Here is a 21203-nt window from a genome sequence, read left to right on the forward strand (position 1 = left end):
ACCTCATTTAGTTTTATATCATTAGGTTTCTACTTAAAATAGTTTTTAGCTAACCAAAAGTAGGCTATTCTGACATTCAACAAAGCAGTCACAGTAGATTATTTAGAAAGAAAAATTAAACATTTTACATTTAAAAAAAATTAAGCATTTTCATGTTGATAAAGTCACTTTATAGTTTCTCAAAACTACATTAACTTTACTACACTATTTTCTCTCTACGTGGTGACACATCAAGGTTGTCTTTAAACTCTAACAGTCACTTGGATAAGAAATGAAAAATGTTAATTGTTCATGTTCTGCTACTGATTGCTTCCAAATGTAACCAGATATTTAGCAGTATGCATGATAAGCATCTGACTTTTTCCACATTTGATTCAGATACCTGGCATCATATTGACCCCGTCTAGGCCTCTTGGTTTATGAAACTGATCTCAGAAAGTTACTGACACTAGTAAACCAGAGACAAGGATTACTCAGAAAGGATAAAGACCAAAATTAAGAAAATTAAGAAAAGCTAATGCCTGATATGAATTGGCTGTTTTGGTCCAAAAAATGGGAAGATGATTTGTATGAATAGCATATGTAAGGAAAATGATGCATTCCAGAACAATCAGGCACAACTCATTATATTTCCTGCTTAAAAATTCATGCTTAAAGGTATCTAAGAGTTGCATGCTTAGATATGCTTCGATATAGATAAAATTGATATAAGTAGGTGTAAAGTCATACACCTAAGAGTTATCTAAGAGTTATCTAAGAGTAGGTGTAAAGTCATAATTTAATAAGGCAGAGAGAGAGAGACATAGGGCCTTTTGTAATTAAATAATACAACCCAGCTTATGTTCCTTCTGCCAGTGGTTAGTAATTATAAAGAGATACTCTGTTATTCATTTCAGAGGACTGTTAGTATCAGAAGTAACATATTTAAAAAGGAAAATTGTCCATGAAAGACATCATAGGACTACCCGAAGCATCTAGAAGAAATATAGTCATCTGGGGTCCTTGTGCTGATTAAGAACAACAATGAGACTCCTGACCCACTATTAGTAAGGCAAGAATTTCTGAGTCCTTCACCCAACAATCTGCTCATCCTTAGTGACCAAGATATTTTTAGATGGCTAGCTGTTAGGAATGCTGGATGATGATAATAACTTGGCCACATGGAAACTGAAACTGCAACTTGGACCTCACTAATACCCTAAGCTAAATGCTGTTAATATAGTTGTGAAAACGGAAGTCAACCTGGACATGAGGACTGACTTGATTATTCATATAAGTTTAAAAAAATAAACCACAGATTAAATGACCCAGACCCTGTCATAAACTACATCCCAGAATAATCAAGGGAAAAGATATGTGTGATTATGTTACAACCTGAATGACTCAAGGTTTTTATGGGCAATATTTTTACTTAAAAGAATGAATGACAAAAAAAACTATGATTATTCAACTTGGATATTTGGCAGGCATTTTATTTAAAATCAATGAAGTTAGGCTGTCAATTCAAGGAAAAAAGAACAACTGATGTTATTTGTTAGCAATGATAAAATAGAGTTTTGAAGTGAAAATTAAAATTTTAGATTTATTATCTGTCACCATGTACTTGACTTATCAATACTCAATCATTTTTCTGATGAAATTGGTGACATTAACAAATGCTGTTTATTGATGTTGTATAATGAAATGTGTAAATATTTGGAAACATCTACATACACACTGAACCAATGTTTTCCAACTAACCAATGTATGAGGATAAAAAATTACGAGTGAGAAAAACATCTATTTATAGCATACAATAGAACAATGGATTTTAATATTTCTGAATATGCAAATTTTTACTGATAGGGTTTTAAATTCCACTTCTGTAGTTTTGGTATATTATCAAAGAATTTCCACAATTATCTGAAAAAGCTATGAAAATCCTTTCTTCCCAACTACTTATATGTGAGAAGCCAGCTTTTACTCATATACTTCAACCTAAACATATGGCAAAAAATTGAATGCAGAAACAGATATGACAATCCAGTTGTTTTCCATTAAACAAAATGGAAAATCGTTTTTTATTAAAATTTTGTTTCCTATGTTGACATATGTTGACATAGAATACTTTTAAATGAATTAATATTTTAAATTTTTATTTTAATTTCTAATTCATTAAATATTGAATGACACAGGGGCGCCTGGGTTGCTCAGTGGGTTAAGCCACTGCCTTCGGCTCGGGTCATGATCTCAGGGACCTGGGATCGAGCCCCGCATCGGGCTCTCTGCTCAGCGGGGAGCCTGCTTCCTCCTCTCTCTCTGCCTGCCTCTCTGCCTACTTGTGATTTCTCTCTGTCAAATAAATAAATAAAATCTTTAAAAATAAATAAATAAAATATTGAATGACACAATCCACATAAACAAAAGTTTTTTGAGGTCTTCAATGTTTAAGAGTATAAAGATATCCTGAGACCAAAAAGTTTAAGAATCACTGTTCTAGGCACTTATTAATGTCACAGCAACTCATACTGAGATGCTTACCTCATTTCCTTTAGGATTTGGAACATATGGTTGCAATGGTTCTATTTGGACTTCAGCTTGAATTGAATGAAATACTTCATCATTGTCTGATGATTCATCTTCTTTGTCCTTTGAAACAAAAAGGAAAATAAATATTTTAATTGTTAAAATGCAAATGATATGAGCAACTATCTTCACAATGTACAACTTAAAAGAATAATTTTCAAATATTAAAATTGCTTTAAACCAGTAGACTCTAATAGTTTTTGGTTCTGGATTCCCTTTGGAATCTAAGGAGATTCTAACTGCATACAGACACACGTGTCTGCATATATTTTCAGGGGGATCATTGACCACCTGCAGCCAATCTATTAGACCCAGGTTAAGAATATCTGGTTTAAGGCTTAACTCATAACCCCAAACTGTCACATTTACTACTCAGTTATAACTGTGAAGTTCGGTCCGCTTGTGCAATGGAAGATCTGTAATATAGCAGTGCAAATATTTCTCACTAATTGGGCTCCAGAAGCTTAGGAAATTTCCCGTTTTCACATTTAAAACAATCAATATTATTCCTTCAACTCATAGAGTAATAAAAATGAGTTTTCTTTTCTTTGGTTAGTTGAAGAATTCACATAAATTTCTAAATGCTAACAAATTTTTAGGCAATTCACAAGATCTATGACTTTGAGCTAGTATCATTTTTTTAAATATTTTCTTTAAAAATCACATATAAAGATACGAATGCCTGCACGAGATCCTAGGATCATGGAATTGGTAACTATTATTTATTGACTTTTTCTTCCATTTTAGAATGGTTTCTCACATGCATAATTAAAACACCAAATGACAAGAAGTAATGCGTCATGCTACTAATGCTATGAGTCTTGCAGGGATGCATACAAATCTTTTTCATAAATGCAAAACCCATTAGATTTAATTGTTACTCTTCCTCATTGAAATTAGTCACTAGCATTTTAGATGCCTTAATTTCAGGCAAATATCACCACTCTAGACTCATACCTCCACTTCTCTATATGTTTTCTTTCTCTTCCTATCTCCCCCTTTATTGGGAATATGCATCCGTTTCCTCTTTGGGGCCTTTCTTCACTTGCTGCTTTTAACTTTTCTCAAGTTAAACATGTTAGGGAAATAACATTCGTTTAATTGATACCAGGCTTTAATTTAGGATTCCTTTATATAAATGGATGCTATGAAGTATTAGAAAACAAGTGCTCTCTTAATCCTATTGACCTCTTTAATTTGCTTATAAAGCCCAGAAACCCTTCTTTGCCAGATTAAATCTGTGGGATAGAATTCTTTAACTCCAGCCAAATTATATCCACTTACATTACAGAATTTGAAAGAATGAAGTTCTGACTATTGGAAAATAAGATCAAGATAGTAACATATTGCATTTCAAGAGTACAGAGATGAATTTGTAACTTGTGTCATGTTCTATGCAGAAACTTCATTGATTAATTATGTAAAATGGTGGAAAATTAGTGAGACAAGTCATACATATGGTAAACACAAAATGCTTTGGAAATTGCTTTTTCTGTTTCATTTTAGCCTGGATTTAAACATCCTAAAATGAAAAAAGAAATGGTACAATTCACTTAAATAGCACAGTTCAACATTCTTTGGGAAGAAAGACAAATTAACTTAGAGGTTGGGGAACAAAACCAAAGTTTCTGTGTGTTTATTTTTAATGAGTTATTTTTAAAATTTTGAACTATGACAGTAATTTTATTTTTTTAAATTTTTAAAATTTAATTTTATTTTATTTCTTTTCAGTGTTCCAGAATTCATTGTTTATGTACCACACCCAGTGCTTCATGCAATATGTGTCCTCCTTAATACCCACCACCAGGCCCTCCCAACCCCCCAACCCCCTCCCCTCCAAAATCTTGTTTGTTTCTCAGAGTCCACCGTCTCTCACGGTTCATCTCTCCCTCCGATTTCCCCCAACTCACTTCTCCTTTCCATCTCCCAATGTCCTCCATGTTGTTCTTTATGTTCCAGTAATTTTCAAAGATCAAATATAGTAATTTTAAAAGTCCTTATGGTGTCCCTTTGTTAGTTAATAATTAAAGTTATATCTCTATAAAGATAAAAAGCAATTACCTGGATCATTCAAGCCAATTTTTCTTTTTCAAATTTAGTCATTATTATCTGGAAATTTTAAGATAATTTACTTGAACTACAAATTATTAAATTAATCTTCTCTGGGACACAAGGATATTTATTTCATTTGGTCTTAACAGAGGGAAACACAGGCATGAACTAGCATGTTTTCTCTGCATATTTGATTCAATTAAAATATCAGAAATTCTTACATTTGCAGCTTGTCTCAATTCTTCCTCGTGCTGATTAAAGATATCCTCCCATCTGTTCTGGTGCCTTCGCCTGCAGGCTTCTAAATCTGAGAGCTCAAACTCTTCAGGTCTCCGTGATAACTTTGCCCGGAACCTCTTTGGTGATAGTCTTTTTGCCAATGCCTGCCTTAGACTAGAAACTTTTGATTTTTTCTTCCGTGCTTGTTCTGGTTGAGAGTAAAACGTGTTTGAAGACAGGTTTTCCATCAAGGTTTGCAGGGGACCAAGTGGCTTTGAGTTATGTGAGTTTGGTGCTCGAAGTAAGCCTCTTGATAGTCCCTCTATCAGTTCTTGAACTGAGCCAACTGCCTGTGGGGACTCTAGTGCCCAGGCCTGTGCTTGAGGTGACCCTTCATTTTGTCCCTCTACTGGAATGAGTACCTGAGTATCCAAATGTAGTGGCAACAGCACATGGTGGTTCTGTGAGAGTAGGGGCAGGAATACCTGGGCATGTACTTGTAAGGACTCAGGTTCTTCTGACTCAGTCTCTGCCTGTGTGGGCTCAGGAGCCTGTTGCTGTACCTCTGGCTGTTCAGGTAGCTGGTTCTGCTCCAGCTGCTGTTCAGGTACCTGGTTCTGCCTCTGCTGTTGTTCAGGGGCCTGACCCTGTCTTTGTTGTTGTTCAGGTATCTGATCTTGCCCCTGAAATTCCTCTGGTACCTGGTCCAGATCCTGTGGCTCTTCTGATGTCTGGGACTGAGCCTGAGCCTGCTGTTCTTTAGGTACCTGTACCTGTACCTGTAGAGACCTAGATGCCTTAACCTGAGCCTGTAGTGGCATAAGCATCCAGGCTGCCCTCCGTAGTCGTGGAGGTGCCTTAATCTGCATCTGTAGGGGCCTAGATGTCTTAGCCTTAACCTGAGCCTGTAGTGGCATAAAGACCCGAGCTGCCCCTTGTAGTCGCTGAGGTGCCTGGGCTTGCCCTTGTAGAGGCCTAGGTGCATTGTCTTGAGCCTGTAGTGGCATGAACACCCTGGCTGCTCCCTGTAGATGCTGAAGTGCCTGGACCTGTGGCTCTTCTCGATCAGGTAACCACCTTGGCTGAGACGGTTCTCCATGCAGAACTCTAAGTGGTCTACATCTACTGCTGGTTGGCAGTCTCAGAAGCTCATGAGTACAAGAAGGTCCTCTGGAAAAACATATAAATGATTGCTATATAAATATTGTCAGTGGAGTGAAGCCATTCGGGGGAAATGCCTTTATTTTAAAAAATGGAAATTTCGTGCAATAAAGATATTTTCAGTAAATCTTTTTTTAATCATTCCTGTAATGTCTGAAATATTCTTTGTATTACTAATATACTCTATTAATTATCGAATAATCTACTTTCTCATGCTATTGCCAGAAATTAAGGAATCTTTGAGTAGTAAGAACAATTTTTCCTCAAAATTTCCTTTCAAATATCTTTTGAAAATATAGAGATAGCTGTTATTTGTTGTATCAGGAGGGATTAAGCTCTTCTGAGTCAAATGTTAATGGGATAGAATCAACTGTCTTACATAAATTGCTAACAACAAATTATATTTGTGATTTATCTAACACACCTGAATCTTCTCATGGTGTACTGCTCCTTAATAGCTTCTTCTCTTTCAAAGATCAGAGGTATTCCTTTTAAGAAAGAGAAAAGATAATGCAAAAACATCAACAGAGGTTAGTGTAATCTACCTTAGTTTTCAGCCTTTAAAGCTCAGGATGTCACGTGAATCACAAGGACAAGAGGGTATATATAACCCTTCAAATCACACTTGGTTGGTAATATGGACCATATCCTGGTTCCTAGGCCTACTTTTGCAGTACAATGAAGCTATTACATACAGACTAATTTCTCTGGGCACAGGAAAGGGAATTTAGCAATTTGGTACCTGCAATCTAAAGAGAAATAATTGAGAAAGACAAAGGAAGAAAGGGACAAGTGAAACTCTTTAGATAGTTGTTGAGCATGGCTTAAAGGTGTGTGATCTAGATGTGAGGACTTTATGGCTTGGGCCCACTTCATCTTTGATCCTTTCAATGAGGGTCATAGAAAATGAGGATCAGGAACACTGGTCTTTCCAATGAGAAGGTAAAAATCTAAATTCTGAATTTTATACTTAACACATTCAACATGTTCAGCTTCTTTCATTTCTGCTATGCTGTACTAAAATATAGAAGCTTACAAACAAGAATGTTCTTTTGAATTTCCCAAATAAAAATGTTTAAGGCAACTGTATTTACATCTATGTAATTCCCACATAAATGTGACTTTTCCTGAAGGTAACATTTTGGAAGCTTGCAACTCTGGAAATTAGCAAATTCTCAAATAGAAATGGGGTCTTCCCACACCCATTTGAGACTAGCTGGTTTTTGTGATGCTGATCCAATGAATTTTCACCAATGGTTAAATAATTTCTTCTGCTTCTCACTCCAAAATAGGATATATATAATTATGTAGATGGAAGAAACTCTACTAAGATCAATCCTGTAGCTATTCTGAGAATGACTTCTATGTTTCCAGTTTCCCCTCTTCCATTATATCACCACTCTCAATACTGCCCATGGTGCCCCAGATTAAATGTGGAATATGCCATACAATACTAAGTTAAAACTTCCTAAGTAGTTTAATCTGGATTTGATGAAAATCCATCCTGCCATTTTTGGTATTAATATATAGAAATTAACTTTTACTAGTATAAATTAGTCCTTTTAATTACTTCTTATAGAGTTGGAGATTAGTACACAAAACAGACTTACTATGGTATACAGAAATTACTTCAAAATTAACAATCAATAGATACATAATTACAAATCTATTTATCTCATTGGAGAGAATTAAAATATCCAAGAAAAGAATAGTAAGGTATAGATTTTATTACCTTTTCATTTATTTTATCTCTTTAGTTAGAAGTTTTCTTAAAATAAAATTGCATATCACAAAATTTTCCTTGAGGCTTTCAAGGTTTTTATAAATATGAACACTTGTCAGTTGTAATTGGCAACAAGTTATAATCATATATATACAGATCAGGTGAGAGAGAATTAACTGCACGTGACATAGTAGTGGAAAAACTAAATGTGGAAGGCCTCAGAATTTTTACTTTTAATCTAATTCTTCAATATTATCTTTTATGACAAAAATGAATAAAATCTGCTCTTATCTAAATATTCATCTGGTAAGATGAAAGTTGACACATGCCAACCTTTTTTCTGTCTCTTTTTAATGATTCCAATAAGATGCTTCTTCAATGACTCAACAACGTGTCCTTCATTTTTTATATTCCGAACAAAAGGATGATGAAGCATGTTTGCAGAAGTAGGACGAAATAGGAAATTTTTTATCATGCACTTTTCCATGAAGTTGTGGAACTTGCGAGACCTAAAAGAAATGAGTCAAAGGGATAAGAGCATCCTCAGCTTGCCATATCTTCTCCCATCCTCACACATATGATACCTTTCAGGTCATATTTTTGGAGAAAGTTGCCTCTAGATATAAATTGTCACATGTCTTAAAGCTTGACAATATACATTATACAACAATCCCACTCAAATCTCAGATAAACCAGAGTCAATGGCATTTAAATAGTAGTAGAACTTCAATGAGTTCAGAAGTCGGTACATGGTACAAAGTCAAGTGGTAGGATGGCAATGGAGTGGTTAATGTGACATATATATATATAACATGTATCTAGATTGGTCAGCCCACAAAAGTCACACTTTGAAGTCTGAATGTTTCACTTGACCACATGCCTTTTAAGCTACATAGTTTTAAATGTAATGACCCAAAAATGGGTGTTAGTAGCACCAGGACTAATCTTATAAAATGGCCCATGAAAACAGAAGTGTCCAGAAAGCCTGAATCTGTGGGGTTATATTGAATCACAAGGAAAAATGTCAGCAATCAAATCACAGCCACCACTTCTAGCAGTTCAAGCTATAAATACTAAAAATAAGCAAGAGTTTCTGACACTCAAACAAAAAGCTTCAGTATAAAGCATTCCCAAGTTAGTTGGCCTTTAACACCCTGAGAGAAAAAATCTTCTCTAGGTCTGTGGATGTTTAGTTTAATGGGCCAAACAACTGAGCTGTATATCACAATCACTGACTACTTATCTAGGCACAGTGAGAAATGTCACAAATGATTTCTGTTGGTCCATGCCACTAATGGAGAAACAACTAAACATGCCATTAATTGCAAGTCAGTGAGGTCATCATAATATACTATGGAAGATATTACTTATATCTAGTTGGCTAGCTAGCTTTCAATGAAAACTAATCATTAAGACCCCCAATTAATGTATTAGTTTTAAGGCAATATTGTCCAACAAAGATGTTGACTACAAAAGCAAGACTAGAAAATTAATTAAAACTCATTTGCTACATAAAAAGTGTCAAGTTAATGTGTTTAGGAGATTAAATCATTCATCTTTACCATCCACTGGATTTGACTTTGGGGGCAGATTCTCGCAAAATAACAAAGAGGGCTTCCAAAGGCTGAAGATTACACAGGGCTGCAAAGGAAAATAGGTATGTTTAGAATGAATGAAAAGGGTAACAACAGAGCAAACTCCTCATTCTAGAGAGGATTCTCGGAGCTCACATATCATGCTGAATAGACATTAAGGAATAAACAGATACAAGATAATATAATCACAGGAAAATTTCATTTTAATTTTTTTTATCCTTAAAATTCTATTTATTTATTTATTTATTTTTAGCTTTTATTTATTTTTTAAATTTTTTTTAGGGGAAAAGTTCATTTTAATGTAAACAGTCCATTATATAAGATCCTCAAGCTTTACCATTGCCAGGTGTGGCAAATTAATTAAATAAACTACACTGGATAAAAATTTCAAAATGTATGATTGATGATTTCTATCTAGAGAAATAAACAAAAACAGAGACAAACACTCTTCTGTACATTGTGTTGTAGGCATCTACACTTGTAAAAATTGAAATATGTCATTACAGGCTTAAAAAGTCAACCAAATTAATAGCTAAGCCCAACAATGTATAAGGAATGATTTATCAGTCTAAAAATATGAGAACAATCTGTTTTGGAAACTGACAGTCCTAAGAAAAGAAGTAGATTTAGTGTAACTATTAAAACACACCCTCTAGAGTAAGATCACCTGGGTTCAAATCCTAGCTCTTTCTTTGTGACTCAGGCAAATTATTTAACCTAATTTGCCCTGGTTTCTTTATCTGAAAAAAAAATCAAAAATTCCTTAAAAGAGTAGCCATGAGGATTGACCTACATGTAAAAGTGTCTGGCATAGAGTGGGCACTTAATAAATATTAGCTATTGGTATTACAATAAAGTTTTAATTATCTCGCACTTCATATCTGTGCCAAATTACAGGAATTCCATTCACTTTTTGAACCACACAGCTTCATAAAGAAAAGCCTATTCCATTATATGCTATATAAATTCATTACTTTGTTGGTCTGAGAATTTTCTGTAAGCTTTCTTATAAGCATTTAAGTATGTCTCTGACTTTGCTTATTTCCTCTTGAGTTTTGAGTAAAGAAAACTGGCAGTGCAGAAAATTTCCAAAGGAGAGCCATACTTTAAATTTCTTCTTTCTTGATATATTTTGTTTTATTAGGTTTTTAGTTTTAACTCCCAGATAGTTAGCACACAATATTATATTAGTTTCAGGTATATAATATAATGATTCAACAATTCTATACATTACTCAGTGTTCATCATGATAAGTGTGCTCTTTGATCTCCATTACCTATTTGACCCCTTTTGCCACCCACCTCCCCTCTGGTATCATCAGTTTGCTTTCTATCGTTGAGTGTGTTTCTTGATATGCCTCTCTCTTTCCCTCTCTCTCTGTCTGCCTTGTTTCTTAAATTCTACATGAGTGAAATCATATGGTATTTGTCTTTCTTTCATTGACTTAGTTCACTTAGCGTAATACTCTAGCTCCATTCATATTGCTGCAAATTGCAAGATTTCATACCACATCTTCTTTATCCACTCACCTATCAATGGACACTTTTGTGATTTAGCTATTGTAAATAATGCTTCAATAAATGTAGGGGTGCATATATCTTCTCAAATGAATTATTTTTGTAATTTTTTGGTAAAAATGCAGTACTGCGATTACTGGATCATAAAGTAGTTCTATTTTTAACTTTTTGAGGAACCTCCATCCTGTTTTCCACAGTGGCTGTACTGGTTTGCATTCTCACCAACAGTACAAGAGGGTTACTTTTTCTCCATATCCTCACCAACAAGTTTTTTTTTTAATTTTTTATTTTTTATAAACATATATTTTTATCCCCAGGGGTACAGGTCTGCTCACCAACAAGTTTTATCTAGTACTACAAGTGTGTCATTTCTGTGAGGACAATTTGATGTTATTGACTCTTCAGAGTCACCATTTATCCTCCAAAATGCATATCTAGAAAAACTACAATGCCAAACTGGCTTCTTGTAATAGAGTGATATAAAGGTGATTGTTAATTTTTCAATTATATAGGTATAAATTAATAGATGTACAGGTTTATAATTGAGGGCAGAGTTATCCCCAAGCTGAAAAGATCAGGATCAAGAGTGCCTGGGTGGCTCAGTAAGCTATGTGTCCAACTCTATATTTTGGTTCAGGTCATGATCTCAGCACCCTGAAATTGAGCCTTGCCTCAGGCTCAGTGTAGAATATGCTTGAGATCCTCTCCCACCCTGTCTGCCCCTCTCCCACAACTCATGGGCTTGCATCTCTATGCACACTCTCTCACACACTCTCTCTGTTCTCTCAAATCAATCAGTCAATCAGTCACTCAATCAGGATCATATTTGATTCTCTTCATTTCTTTACTCTGTCCAGTCAGTCACTAGAATCTGTCCTTTAACATATTTTAAGTGGGTTTGTACAGTATTAAGCGGTTGTCATTTATTAACATTTGAGCATCAAGTAGCACAGACTAAGGAATTTTTCATTAAGGGAAATGAGAAGTCCACAAAAGAATGGAGCATGTGGGTACAAGAGCTATGTCAAACAGTGGACGTTTCCTATATAGTCTAACTTTAGGAATGCCAGTAAATACTCAATTTATCCCATATCTAACATGCCTAAATATTTCACATTAAAGTCTCATTCCTTTGAAATAGCAAATCTCTTAAAAATACATTTCATAGAGGGTATAATGTTAAGTGAAATAAGTCAGAGAAAGACATACACCATTTGATTTCACTCGTATGTGAAATTTAAGAAACAAAATAAATAAAGGAGAATGAACACAAATCCTTAAGAAGGTCCTGGTGTGGGATGGTACAGATCTTCTCTCCTCTGAGAGCCTCTATAGCACCCTTTCTGTTGGAAGTTACTCTCCTTTTTTTTCCCCTTAGTTTTCTGGGAGAGACTCACCAATGAAAGAAAGAAATTTTGTTATCTGGATCTCAGAGGCAATTATCATATAATTGTCACTTTGGAGAGCCACCCCCTCTGAGATGATAATTATCAAAACCTGGCAGATTTCTGCACTTAAATTAATGACAATCATTTCCATCCAAAGTTAATATTCCAGGCAACATTAGAGGCTGGCAAAAGACCAATGTTTTAACAGTGTGGTTATTTCAAGTTGCTCATGACCAAAGTTGCAGCATTTCAATTACTTATTTAGGAATGTTTGTCCTATTTTTGTGTGTGTGAATTAAGAAGCTCCTGATCCTTACACATATTTTGTAAAAAGTTTGCCATTTGTGTACTCCATGTAAAACTCCTCTGTAATCCTTCTGTGAGTTTTCTTCTATGATTTAATATTTTTGAATAAAAAAAATGAAAAAAAAACAAAATAAAGATGAACCAGGAAATACAAATCTGCAAAATGTAGAAAGCTAATTTTCTGGAAAATAAATGGTAAGGAACATTCAGAAACAACAGAAAAAATATTCTACCTGACGCAGTGATGTATTCTAAATAAAAACATGCATCAATACTCATATGAAATACATATTGTGAAGAGAAACAAGAGGAAGAGAGAAGAAGAAGAAGAAGAAGAAGAAGAAGAAGAAGAAGAAGAACTAGAAGAAGAGGAGGAAAATGAGAAGGAGGGGTGGGGGAGGGGAAAGGCAGGGTAAGGGGGAAGAAGAAAGAGATAGAAAAAGGAGGAGAAGTTGCTGATCAATATAATACGAGTATGTTCACAAAAACAAATAATCTAGAGATGAAGAGGGATAATATGCATCTTCCCTTTCTTATTTCAATTTTATATATGTGATATATATAATTTTTCCATCATTGACTTTTTATTTACCCAACATAAATACTTTGTAGTTTTGGAGGGCACTAAAAGAGAGGAAGCAGTAACCTGATCTTAATATCTATCCCAGATTTAATCTAAGCCTCTTCTGTGATATCCTAAGGGACAACAGGAATTCTTAACAATCATGTTACTACTATTTTTACCCCTTGAAATTACTCCCATTGGCCTTGAAGCACAGTACAAAGATGGTCCAAATTTATAAAGCTTGTTGGGTGAACATTGTGCAGATAGAGCATGCAGGAACATCGGAATCTACAGGATCTCAGAAAGGTGGAAGCAAAGAAATTCTACCCCCACTTGCCCGCCCCCCAACAAATACTCCAGGCATTTCCTCACTTCTCAACCAAGAATATCAGGGATGTATTTATCATTTATATCTTTAGATTAATATATTAAAGACAGTTATTATGCTCTGTTTATGGGGGTCATACAATAGATGGTTATCAATCATTTATAGCCAAGTTCACATTTCAATTTCACTTTCCTATCAGAAAGCAGTGTCCTGAGAGAACAGGATGCTGACAGATCATTTATATGATGGAGATGAGGGAGAAACAAGAGGAAATTGAGCCTTCTGAGCAATTAAGGCCACTGGAGTGGCTAAAAGGATCAAGGAAGGCACCAACAGTGGGTTGGAGTGACTTCAAATGAAAAAAAAAATCTGATTTCCCAAATTTAAAGATTGGTTTGATTTCAAAGAAACATGGCAAGATTTTCTTAACTATCACATTCTGAAACAGTAGCAGTGTGTGACTATAAATGTTCTGGAACCTAAATATTCTACCAATCACTATGTGCTGGAATGGCTTTAGATTCTCATTAGTCAGGACTGTAAGTACCAAATACTTTGAAGCCAAATTGAAACAACACTCAATAGCCTAAAATAAGGTATCCTAAGGGAAAATACATCCTCTCTCTCTATATATATATATCTGGCCATTCTGACTAGAACATTTGATAATCATTGAAAAGGTCACCATTTACAGTTTGGCAATAGTGTGACACCTGTGTGACCAGTACAATCTGACTGATACAAGTGGCAGATTTGTACAGCATGCTTCCCCAACTTTTTAATAAATAAACATTTTTACTCACGAGGAGCCCCCTCGGCCATTTCAATAGCAGTGATTCCTACAGACCACACATCACTCTGCGAAAGAAAAAAGTGACCCCAAAAAGTCATTTAACAATGGGAAACTAATAGTATTTAGACTCTCAAAACAATCTTCAGGTGGGAAATTGTCAATGCCAGATCCATTTTATGGGTTTTCTTTTTTCTTTTTTTTTTTTTTTTGTTCTAAGCAATATAATTTTTTAAATTTATTTTTTATTTATTTTCAGCATAACAGTATTCATTATTTTTGCACCACACCCAGTGCTCCATGCAATCCATGCCCTCTCTAATACCCACCACCTGGTTCCCCCAACCTCCCACCCCCGCCCCTTCAAAACCCTCAGATTGTTTTTCAGAGTCCATAGTCTCTCATGGTTCATCTCCCCTTTCAATTTCCCCCAACTCCTTCTCCTCTCTATCTCCCCATGTCCTCCCTGCTATTTGTTATGCTCCACAAAAAAGTGAAACCATATGAGAACCTTCATTATAGGCCGGCGTTATAGGAAGACATTATCTGACCTTTGATCAGCCAGTAACTGCACTACACAACAGGATATGGGACAGTGTTCAGTGTAAGGAAAATTCATCTTGAATATTTCGTTATTGTTGCCTTAACTGAAATAGCAAAAGGAGCTTGCTGTGAACAAACCTATTACATAGATGTATCAGTTGTGTTATCTTAAGTAAATTATTTAACTCTCTGTACCTCAGTTTCACTCTATATAAAATTGAGATAATAACGATATCCATCTCATAGTACTGGTATGAGTATTAAATGGAATAACATACATAAAAGCACTTTCAGTCAGTTCCTTGAATATAGTAAATTGAGAATATAACTATTTTTATTCCAGGAAATTATATTCTAAGAAGCTCAAGGAAATTACCCTCACTATTAACTGTATTTTGTTTTTTAGAACGTGGAAAGGGCACAGGGCTGGAGGTATACTGCCTGGCTGGATGACTTCTACAAAAGTTAACTGAATTCTGAGAATCTCAGTTAATAGACTTTTTAGCTTCAAAGAATTATTGTGATGGTGTAAGTTGAAGTTTTCTTTCAATTTACATGGGGCTAAAAATTAAAAATAAATAATTAATATAAGAGAAAGTCCTTGGAAGACTGCAAAAAGTTGTTCAGATATAAAGCATCCACTTAAAAGTTATTTACAGCAAGCCACTTTAAAGAACATTATGCCTCCACCATCTCCATAGCATGTAACAGCACTAGACTATAAGTTCTCAATAGATCTGCTTGCAGATAAAGCAAAGGGCATTTAAGGGAAAGGGAAAAAAGATGAGACTTGAATTAATCAACTTCAAGTATTGAATCCTAGGTTCCACACAACTAAAACCACAATGAAATGTTTGGATGACTTATGATGTGAAAAGTGAGTGTGGTTTTTCCAGTCTATAGCAAATGGAGAGTACTCTTTCCACATCAGCTTTTTTGAAATGTGTACATAGATGTATACTGTCCAAATTGCAGTTTCAGTGGAAATTTTAATAAATAGCAAGAATTATTTCTTAATTATTCTATTCCACTAGTTTTCAGTGGTTTGGAGGTGAACCATGACAAGGATTTTCTCCTTTACCCTAAGTAATCAAATTATTATTTTTTTCTTTTTGTAGTTAAGTGTGGGGATTAATAATTGACTTTACATTCATTCATTTTTAAGTTTACAAAGTTCTCTGTCCCTGGAAGTTAAATTTCCATATAAAGCTACATAATATAATATCCCCCCAAGGTGTTGCAAGCAACATAAACTAGACATTATTCTTCAAATATAGATAATTCCAATAGTCTACTTTGTCTAAATTCTTAAAAAAATACTATATTTATGTATATAATCAAACCACTATATGAATAGCAGCTAGAGTTTAATGTGAAAGAAGGAGTTGCCTGTTTTTTATTCTTTTATCATTTAAAAGTAAACACTCGTCTAAAGTCCTTTCCAAACTTTGATTCTCACTATCTGAATCCTCACACTTACTCTGTAATCATAGGAGCGTCTGGGATCTTCGTCACAGTCAATCACTTCAGGTGCCATCCAGTATGGTGTTCCAATGAAACTATTTCTCCTCCCATTAGTTCTGCTCACCTGGGCACTCACTCCAAAATCCACTGCAAAATCCAGCATATGTCAGAATAATTAATCAGTAACAAAAAGCTCAATAAGTTATTTCTTTAACTTGGAAAGCCAATACAAAATCCACAATGGATAACAGATTTTCATTCCAGCCCAGAAAACTTTACCATGAAGTCTACTCCAGGAATACTGAGAAATAGGCTTTTGCTGCTATTTATGTTGGAAAGAGACTCAGAAGTGCTATTATAAATCTACAGTAGGTTTGGCTGAGTTTACCACGAATATTAAAAATAAAGTTCCATCAGTATACCCCGAACCTCTGAAGTGATAACATATGTAGTGTTTGGACATGCCACCAAGCTGGAGGAAGACCAACACTATAGGCAACATCTAAGAAATCTAAGACCTATTAGTAGTTTATTAGAAAACCTCACTTATGACATTAGAAAGTCCTATTACACCAATGAAGAAAAATTATTTTTCTGCTACAATTTAGTTCAAATTTTTCTACAGATCTCCTGAACCAGATGCAAATATTCACTGTGGTATCTATATCTTAGTTTAGACTATAAAAGTTCAGTCTTCTATTCATCTGTGGGATACATTATAAGAAAATATTTAGTGTGGTATCCTCAGTAACAGACATAAAAAAAAAAGGCCAAAGTAGACTGGGGTTATTTAGTCCAGAAAAAATAAGAAGAAAAATGAAAGTAGATGAATTTTTTTTCAGGGATGAAAAATGAAGTAAATTTTCTAATTTAGAATGGTTTCCAGGAATCTAAAGGATGGAGAACAATACTGACTGAACAGTAGTTTGAAGAACTTGAGAGAAGAAATGAAAAATTTAGAAGTTAGGAGTTCAAAGTAGATTTAGGGAAGGATTTAACAAAACAAGAAAAGTCTGTAATATGTGAAAGTCATCATTGGATGTTAAACAATCTTATTATCTAGATTTTTTTTGAGAATACATTTTTTTATTTTTTATTTTTTAATCAAAGTTCAGCATTCTTACTATCCCTTGAGGGTGAAATTTAAGGGCAAGAGATACCTATGTTGGCCATGAGTTAATATATATGACATTCAGGGAAGAAAATGAAAAGGGGTGATGATTTCAGAGAAGCAGTAAAAGGTGCATTTTTCTCCTGCTCCACCTCCCTCCCTCCCCAAACAAATTTTCAAATTTTGACTGGTTTTGCAAGCAAGGAAAACACAGCCTAAATAAGTAGAGGATATTGTTAGTGACATGATAGAAAATATAGTTATTTTAAAGGACTCATCCCAATTAAAATATTTGGGGCCTTGCTTAATGCACAAGAAGAAACTTACCGAGTTTTACTTCAGCATTATGAGTCAGTAGCACATTCTGACCTTTGATGTCTCGGTGAATTACACGGTGTGCATGAAGATGAGCTAGGCCCTGATACATAGATAGATAGATACATATTTACATAGATAGATACATATTTATTCAAAAAGTCACATCAATATATATTTTTTCTCTTTTTCTGTTAATGTGCTTAGTATTTTTGGAAGATCTTTCCGTAAGAAAAGTGGTCCAGACTTGCATTTTTCAGACAAAATTCTTTCTTTAGGCTGGAATTACTACAACCAGTTCCCAGAAATTCTACTTTTGGCTATAAGGAAAGGAAAATAAATCAGGACAACCATGAAAGGAAAAGAACACCAAAAAGTAATGTTTTGATACATTGGGCCATATACTTCCCTTTCTAGTCTCCATATTTCCAACTAACCATAAGAATGAAGACATGGACATCTTAAATATCATAGCTCAGCCATTGTCTTACTCTATTCCTCATCCAACCATTTGTTTAATCCAAAATATTTTCTAGTCAACCTTGTAGGCTGAAAATTTGGGGGAATATGGAAATTCATTTTAAAGCATTTGCAATTTGTATTGGCTCACCATGCTGGATCCAACCTATCCATCACTAAAATTAACCTGTGGGGCGCCTGGGTGGCTCAGTGGGTTAAGTCTCTTCCTTCAGCTCAGGTCATGATCCCAGGGTGCTGGGATCAAGCCCCACATTGGCTCTCTGCTCAGCAGGGAGCCTGCTTCCTCCTCTCTCTCTCTCTCTGCCTGCCTCTCTGCCTACTTGTGATCTCTCTGTTCAATAAATAAATAAAAATCTTAAAAAAAAAAACGCTAACCTGTGACCTGGCTTCAAAGTGAATTCTCCAAATAATAACTGGGGATTAATAATAGAAGTAACAGTAAAAATGGCTAATATTTATTGAGTCATCAAATTTATTTTAGTTTTTGCCCAGGACTGTGCTAACTGCTTTACATGGAGGAAATTATGAAATCGTCACTGCAATCCATTGAGGATGGTACTAACATCACCCCACATTAAGAAAGTGAGATTTTGAAAATTAAGTAACTGATTAAAGGACACAATAAATGATGAACCGGAAATTAAACTCAGTCCAGAATTTACACTCAAATAGGTACACTATTAACAACAAGTGAATCCAATTAAGATATAAAGAAGACCATTCTAACATTACATATCAGTGGTGCTATTCAGTTCTGTTAATATCCTCCTCTAGTGACCCTAAGAACTTAAACCACAGAGAAAAATTTGAGTGTGGTAGATTAAGAAGATTGTTCTCATCCAGTCTGGTATTCAAAGTAAAGCAAGTTTTAAAAGCAGGACATTATTGAAATAGGATATCTGTCTGCAAAATGGTTATGGATGGTTTGGGTCGACTTTTTTCTTAATCTCTAATGACAGTGCTACTTTTTTTTTAAAGAACTCTAAAAATCTAAATAATGTTATAAATATTCCAAGTGGTTATTTCCATGATCCAATGAACACAATAGTCTAACTCTGACAGAGCCATTAAAAACTATGATTTGGAAGGGCCTGGGTACCCAGCATTCAGTCTACCCAAAGTTAAGGACATCATCTGAAAATCTGCTCTCTCTAAAGCTATTTAGGTTTTTGGTATCCTGATCCAGAGGTTATGTTCAGAATTTCTTGAACCACCCTATAAGGGCAGGTATAAGGTACATTGCATATATTACTCCCAGGTGTTTTCAAGGCCAGGAGAAAATGACTATATGAAGACTCACCTGAAGGATTTCTCGGCAGATATATGCAATCCAATCTTCTTTCAAACTCTGATTTCTGGTCATTCTCACTACATCAGTGACTGAGCCTGCTGCGCATAACTCCATCACCATCTGCAGGGAATCCAGTAAAGTGTCAAGAATTAGAAAGTAATTCTCTGAAAATATCTGGAGTTTCAATCCATATGGCTTGTATTTATATGTGATGTTTAGAGATTAAGACACTGCAAAGACTGGCTTAGTTGTCTGGGGGAGGTCTCTAAAGGCTAGTGGAATTAAAAAAAAAGTTGGAACATTTCCAAGGGTCTGTGGAAGGAGGAAAAGGAGGTATCACACCAGGGATATTTAACTAGGAGGTGGAATTTGAGCTAAGCCTTGAAGGATAGATAATGTTTGAATATACTGAGAAGGAAGAATATTCAGTTTATTGAAAACAGAATGATCACATTCCTTTAGAAACAGGCTTGTAAAGAAGACAAGCCTGAATGATGACTGGAGCTCAAGGGGAAAATACTGCTGCAGGAACAACTTGATTGCATGTGAAAAAGCAGGAAAGCAGGAGCTCAAAAGAACTTATACCTCAAAATTAAGATTTGTATTTATTGTTTTGTTTTTATTTTAAATTCTAGACTATTTTTCCCCTAAGATCCTGGCAAACTACAATTTCAAGGAAGAAACTGTCAATTGCATTCCTATAGGGCATTTTTTCCCCAAATGATTTTACTGCTAAGGAAAAGTCTATTTTAAGGTTACTATCACTGACAGCATCTCATTCAGTTATTACTTTATTAATAGAGTAAATTTATCAGAAAATTTATCTTTTTGCCATCAATGAATCAGGGGGCCAACTAGTACATTACCTTTCCCATTTTAGCTAACCAGAGGACTGGCCAATGTGAAAGAGAATATATCTATTATAAACAACCCAGCAAACTTTTCTTTAAGCACAGGCTTATGCATCAGTGTCTGTGTCAAAATTGTTATGTAAATAAAAAAAACATGTTTTTTTTAACTATAGGCAAGTTAATTAATTTTTGCTGTAGAGGAAGGAAACCAAAAAAATAGGCCCCAAACATGAACATTTAAAAGTCTACTTTAATCACTCTTTAATTTACATTTGTTCACAACTAATATTATAGCATGTCTTTAACCTGAGTATGCTCTCATGAAGCAGAAGAGTAGAATCAAACAAAAGTAGTAACACAAATAAGCCACAAGAGCTCAATTATCATGTTAACTTAAACGGGCACAACATGTACAACTATGGTAATGGAAGAAAAGAGACTCATTTTAAATCATGACAAACTTGATTTAAAGCTATTCATTCAGATGCACCTTGAAAGTCTTGCTAATACTATCTGAGTCAGAAAAGCTCTACTCTGAAAGAAATGTAACACATTCTCAATTATTTTCCCAGCTTTGTATGCATGATGCCTGGCACATACACGATATAAATGGTAATTATTTAGTCATTTACTTACTTTCTATTTGTTTTGATTAACATAGGCAAGAAATTGTAAATGGTCTCATGAAAACTCTTGCTCCACAAATAATTTATTCATCCTTCAGATCGCAGTTCAAGGAAATTTTCTCAAAGAAGAGTTTCTCGTTCTCTAACTTAATTTAGATTCCTTTGTTATTTACCCACATAGAAGCATGCTATTTCCCTTCTGACTAATAATCTATTCATAATGTGTCATTATTTGAGTGCTACCAGTCATTGCAAGTGAACTGTAAGCCCTGATGGGTCAGGGACATGTCTATTCAGCTCATCCATGTATCCT

The 21203-nt window shown here is 34.8% G+C and overlaps 1 protein-coding gene across 4 annotated transcripts in view; it reads right to left on the reverse strand.

Moving 5' to 3' along the window:
• The window catches only part of NRK (Nik related kinase), a 129620-nt gene that overhangs the window by 37124 nt on the left and 71293 nt on the right, over window positions 1-21203 (reverse strand). For all 4 annotated transcript variants that reach the window (XM_045068310.1, XM_045068309.1, XM_045068308.1 and 1 more), the window contains exons 6-14: window positions 19423-19533; window positions 17655-17745; window positions 16233-16363; window positions 14223-14277; window positions 9283-9361; window positions 8054-8229; window positions 6422-6485; window positions 4839-6006; window positions 2521-2628 (exon numbers count right to left, since the gene is read on the reverse strand). In XM_045068310.1, the coding sequence (XP_044924245.1) occupies window positions 2521-2628; window positions 4839-6006; window positions 6422-6485; window positions 8054-8229; window positions 9283-9361; window positions 14223-14277; window positions 16233-16363; window positions 17655-17745; window positions 19423-19533 (1983 nt within the window). The remainder of the gene's footprint in view (window positions 1-2520; window positions 2629-4838; window positions 6007-6421; window positions 6486-8053; window positions 8230-9282; window positions 9362-14222; window positions 14278-16232; window positions 16364-17654; window positions 17746-19422; window positions 19534-21203) is intronic.

This window comes from Mustela putorius, unplaced genomic scaffold (genome assembly GCF_011764305.1).
Source record: "Mustela putorius furo isolate JIRA1106 unplaced genomic scaffold, ASM1176430v1.1 tig00003901_pilon_pilon_pilon, whole genome shotgun sequence".
Classification (NCBI taxonomy): domain Eukaryota; kingdom Metazoa; phylum Chordata; class Mammalia; order Carnivora; family Mustelidae; genus Mustela; species Mustela putorius.